At 35.4% G+C, this 4,624-nt stretch overlaps 1 protein-coding gene across 1 annotated transcript; it reads right to left on the reverse strand.

The window, feature by feature from the left end:
- Positions 1-3,052: 3,052 nt before the first annotated feature.
- Positions 3,053-4,183, reverse strand: LOC145991916 (uncharacterized). The gene is made up of 3 exons (XM_083127935.1): positions 4,163-4,183; positions 3,998-4,046; positions 3,053-3,367 (listed from the first exon to the last, which is right to left on the reverse strand). The coding sequence occupies exons 1-3, from the start codon at positions 4,163-4,165 to the stop codon at positions 3,093-3,095; spliced, it is 327 nt and encodes a 108-aa protein (XP_082984061.1). The 5' UTR covers positions 4,166-4,183; the 3' UTR covers positions 3,053-3,092.
- Positions 4,184-4,624: the final 441 nt, after the last annotated feature.

Raw genomic sequence — 4,624 nt, forward strand, 5'->3', positions numbered from 1 at the left:
TGTGTGTGTGTGTGTGTGTGTGTGTGTGTGTGTTAATATTTTTGGCTTTTCTATTTATATAAAATTTCTTGGGGTCCAAATCAAAACTTTATACTTAATAAACCTATGACAGGTTGTTAAAAATTCTGTATATTAAATCAAATAGATTTGTAATTCAATTTATACAAATCTGCAATATTTTTGTGTTTAAAAAATATGAGCAGCACTGCAACAACACACCCTTACTCTTCAACAGCTCTCACAATACTGGCTGATATGCAATGCAAAATCTCTTTATATAGGCTAAGCACGGACCGCATTGAAAACATCTGAAACAATAAGCCAATCAGAATATAACACATCATCACATTATGTCATAAGCAACCAATCAGAAAACAACACATGTCTAATAATTTATTGCATAATATTAGGTAATAATTTGTTGCAAAACATGATGCAATATAAATAAACCAGAAATAGGCCACAAGTGGACCGGTAGTAGGCAAACCGGAAGTAGGCAAACCGGAAGTGGACCGGAAGTGGACCGGAAGTGGACCGGAAGTGGACCGGAAGTAAATATGTGTGGGTGTGGGTGGGTGTGGGTGTATGTGGGTGGGTGTGGGTGTATGTGGGTGGGTGTGGGTTTTATGAGCATCTTGGCTTAGTTTTAGGTGTGGGCAAAAAAATATTAAGAGGGGCATATTTTTAACAAATTTATGGACAACAATCTCACAGAAGAGCCTTTTATAAGTGTAGGCAAATCAATCTGAGGGGGGTCATACTTTCTCAGGAAATTCCCGAGGGCATTTTTACAAAAATCTTGGATTAGACAGGGTTCCACACTTGAGCAAAAAGCTCATATGGGCATGTTGAGCTTGTTTTAAGTGTAGCCAAATCTGCATGAGGGGGGTTCATACTTTCTCGAGTTTATAATAGCACCAATCACACTACTTATGAGTATATACAAGTATACCTAGGGTGAGTATCCCCTTCGCAGCTACGGCTCCTTACAAGTCCAATTTGATGTAATTTTAAAATCTTATCTAAGACTAGAGTACGTTTTAACTCCATGCTGTTTGCAGCTCTAAAGAAAGAAAGAGAGAGGAGGAGAACAGAGATGTGTGCAATATTCACACACAGACAGACATATTTGTTTGTTCTTCTTTCTTTGCATTTGTTTCTGATATTATTCGTAGGAAAGTATGTTTGAAGTTTGAATATTTGAATGTTTGAAATAATATCTTTATAAGTTAAATGATAGTTATTAGGATAGGATTGATTCTAATAATGAATAACATGTCTGAATTTGAGTTAACCAAAAAATGGATATTTTCTCATCAAGATTGCAGTTTGAAAAAAGTCAGGACGGATTAAAAATAGTGAACTGTCCCGACCTAATTGGGACGTCTGGTAGCCTTTCATCAATTGTTATAAAACCAAAAGTACTAAATATAGTACACTACAGACTTCTGGAGCCTGCTTCTCTACAGAAACAAACCATTCATTTATGCAAGAAGAAAATCGAAATTCTTGCAAAATCTGAAAAATCGTCCATGATATTTTAGTAGATTTTTTTTAGGTTCGCATTAAAACATTTCGTCGTTATAGAGGGGGCATGCCCCTCTTGGGTACGGGCCTGGTCGTCCATTCCATTTATCGATATCTTAGAAAGTACTATAGCTAGTTGTAAAATCAAATTTAGATGGGCCGACAGACTTACCGAAATGCGTCATAAATTATTCTCTCGCGGACCGTCTATCTGGCCGTAAAGGGCAAAACTGAATCTAACGTCACTTAACAGTATACTATCTCTGAATCTGATAAAGTATCTAGTAAATACTACGTAGTTTAACTAAAGAGAGGCACACACAGGAGATGTACTACGTAGAAACTTTCAGAGAAAAATGTAGGCTCGACCAGCCTTAAAAAAAATGTTAGAACAATGGCACGGTATGCCAGACACCCGGGTTCGAGTCCTGGTCGAACCTTCATTTTTCGCTGAAAATTTCTACTGTCGTGATGTGTATCGTACTACATGAACATAAAAAGTGGTATGATTGAATTGGGTTATTTTCCGTCGCTTTTCGCTTTTCTGCCACTTTTGGCTAATCGCGAAGATCAGGATGAGCGATGATATGATGAAACTGATGAAGGGAAAGTCACAAAGAACACCCATGCCTAGACCGGGATTCAAACCCGCTACTCCTGTCGTCGCAGAGAGCTGTACTAATCACTCTGCCATGGAGATCGGCCATAAATTGATTAATTTATTGATTTGGTTTGTTTTACTTCGCTTTTTTTGCCACTTTTGAATAATTACGAAAATGAGAATGAGTACATCTTAAGCAGTGGCTAAAATGAGGAGATGGCGGGAACTAAACATCATCCATATCCTCAGATATCCATATTGATAAAAGATGGCAGAATTACGATCCTCAGTAAACCCACCGAGTGTGTTACTACATCCTAGTAACCTTTCCCATCCTTTCGCTAATTTCGTGTTGTGAACAGCTGGCAAAATTGCGTAAAACATTCACCTAATAGTTTCATTGTTAACCGATTTAAATCACATAATTATACCCCACATCTCTCCATTAGTGGACTGTCCGAATTTTAACTAAAAACATATATTTCCACTATGAGCACTGATTGCAGTACAATGTATTATTTAGGGTCGTAAATAAATTGATTCAGGATAATTGATGGTAATTTAAGTGTAATTTTAGTTATGTTTTATTATTGCGCATCTTTAGCCTAAAATCTATCCATTTTTACAACTTATATTTTATAGAGCTCTCACAGTACTTCTTATTTTGCTGTATACAGCGCGTTTTGGCCTTACAACTAAATTCAACCACATCGATTTCTATATCAATAATTCTTTACATTTATTTCTCTTATTGATAAGACTAAAAGGTCTAGAAATAAGGTCTGGAATATTTCTCCATTTAGAACTAGATAAAGCGGGCCCATATACCAAAACAAAAATGAAATATTTCCACCAAGATCGACGATTCACCTCGACTAGATATGTATATGAAGTAACTACAAAAATTGCTGTTAATAATTTATTTTCACTTAAGTACGTACAATGAATTTATTATTTCTTACACTTAACCATAATATCCAAATCCACCGAGTCCGTATCCACCATATCCTCCATAAACGCCACTACCATACAATCCATATCCTCCATAGCCACCAAGTCCATAGCCGCCGAGTCCGTAGCCACCATATCCGCCAAGTCCGTAGCCTCCGTAACCACTCAGTCCATAACCACCATATCCATAGCCCCCATATCCTAGTCCATGATCTCCAATAACAGGAAACGCTCTCACTGAAATCTTGTTGTTATCTTGGTGGCTTTTTCCAGTGATTGCTGGAACAGCTGAAATAAACCATTTACTCTTCGATCATAAGTTACGTGTACGCGAATGTAATTTTAAAGACAGAAGATCATTTTACGCTACTTGCATTAACAGCTTGAAAGAGAATATGTAAATACAGTAGTCATACTGGAAAGTGTCGATTTTAACTAACGTAATTTTAATTGAAAAAATAATTGCAGCAAAGAATCGTATATTTTTTAAAAGTATCCCTGAAAATATTATAATAAGCTAGGGTATGGTTGTAATAGTCTGACTAGTTAGTTGGTTTGAAGTTGAAGAAGAATTATCATTTTTATTATATTGAACCTTATAGCACATTTAACCATGCTTTCACTAAAAATATGTGAGACATTACAAAACTACATGCAACATGTAGTATAAAATTCCTATTTCTACAAATAACAAATACTATTTTTCATAAAAGTCGAATAATGTATATTTACTGTGCTAATTTACTACTAGATATGTTTGCCCTGTATTGTTTTCTGTATCTTTATTTCTGTTCAACAAGGGTAACCTAGATTGTAAACCTATTTATTTTACAACTAGTTTTGTCCTAAATTTATACATTTTCTAACATTAGTCTACTACACTAGTCTATTCAAGGGACAATTAATCTATATACTCACCAGCAGAACTTCCGATAAGAAAGATGAAAGCGGCAACCAAGAATCCTACCTGGAACGATAAAGCTTGATTGAAACGATTGCCTTTACAAAACTGTAATATGTTTCAAGTAAATTATGTAAACTTGAAATGTCTTCATCTAAGCACTGTTTCTATTTCCAACTTACCATGTTGACGTTCAGGTTTGTTTCTTGAGAAACGGAATGACATTAAGACCTCTTGTTTCTCCTTTTATAGCTCAATTTTAAGGAAGCGGCAATACAAACATGTGAATATGTTCTTACAAAAGAACTTCCTTTTCTTAAACTTTCCTTACAAGAATGCTTCCATCTTACTACGTAATCGTCATATTGCGTTTAATGTTTAGGTTTAAATTTCATTTCCGTTTCTTTAAATCCGGTATGAATTTATGGTCATAAATATACAAGTGTTTCCTGGTGAATGCTAATACTTCGTAATTATATTCCTTCCTTATATCAAAAAGAATTTAACATTACATTATCATGCATTTCGTTCAACTTGTTATTAGCGTTGGACTTACAAATAGTACATTCCGCAGGTCGTCTGACTGTCACACGGAGAATCCGGGTTCAATTATCATAGTGAATGATCTCGGCGGGAATTTTTCA

Source organism: Lepisma saccharinum, chromosome 1 (assembly GCF_977018435.1).
Source record: "Lepisma saccharinum chromosome 1, izLepSacc3.1, whole genome shotgun sequence".
In the NCBI taxonomy this organism is placed as follows: Eukaryota; Metazoa; Arthropoda; class Insecta; order Zygentoma; family Lepismatidae; genus Lepisma; species Lepisma saccharinum.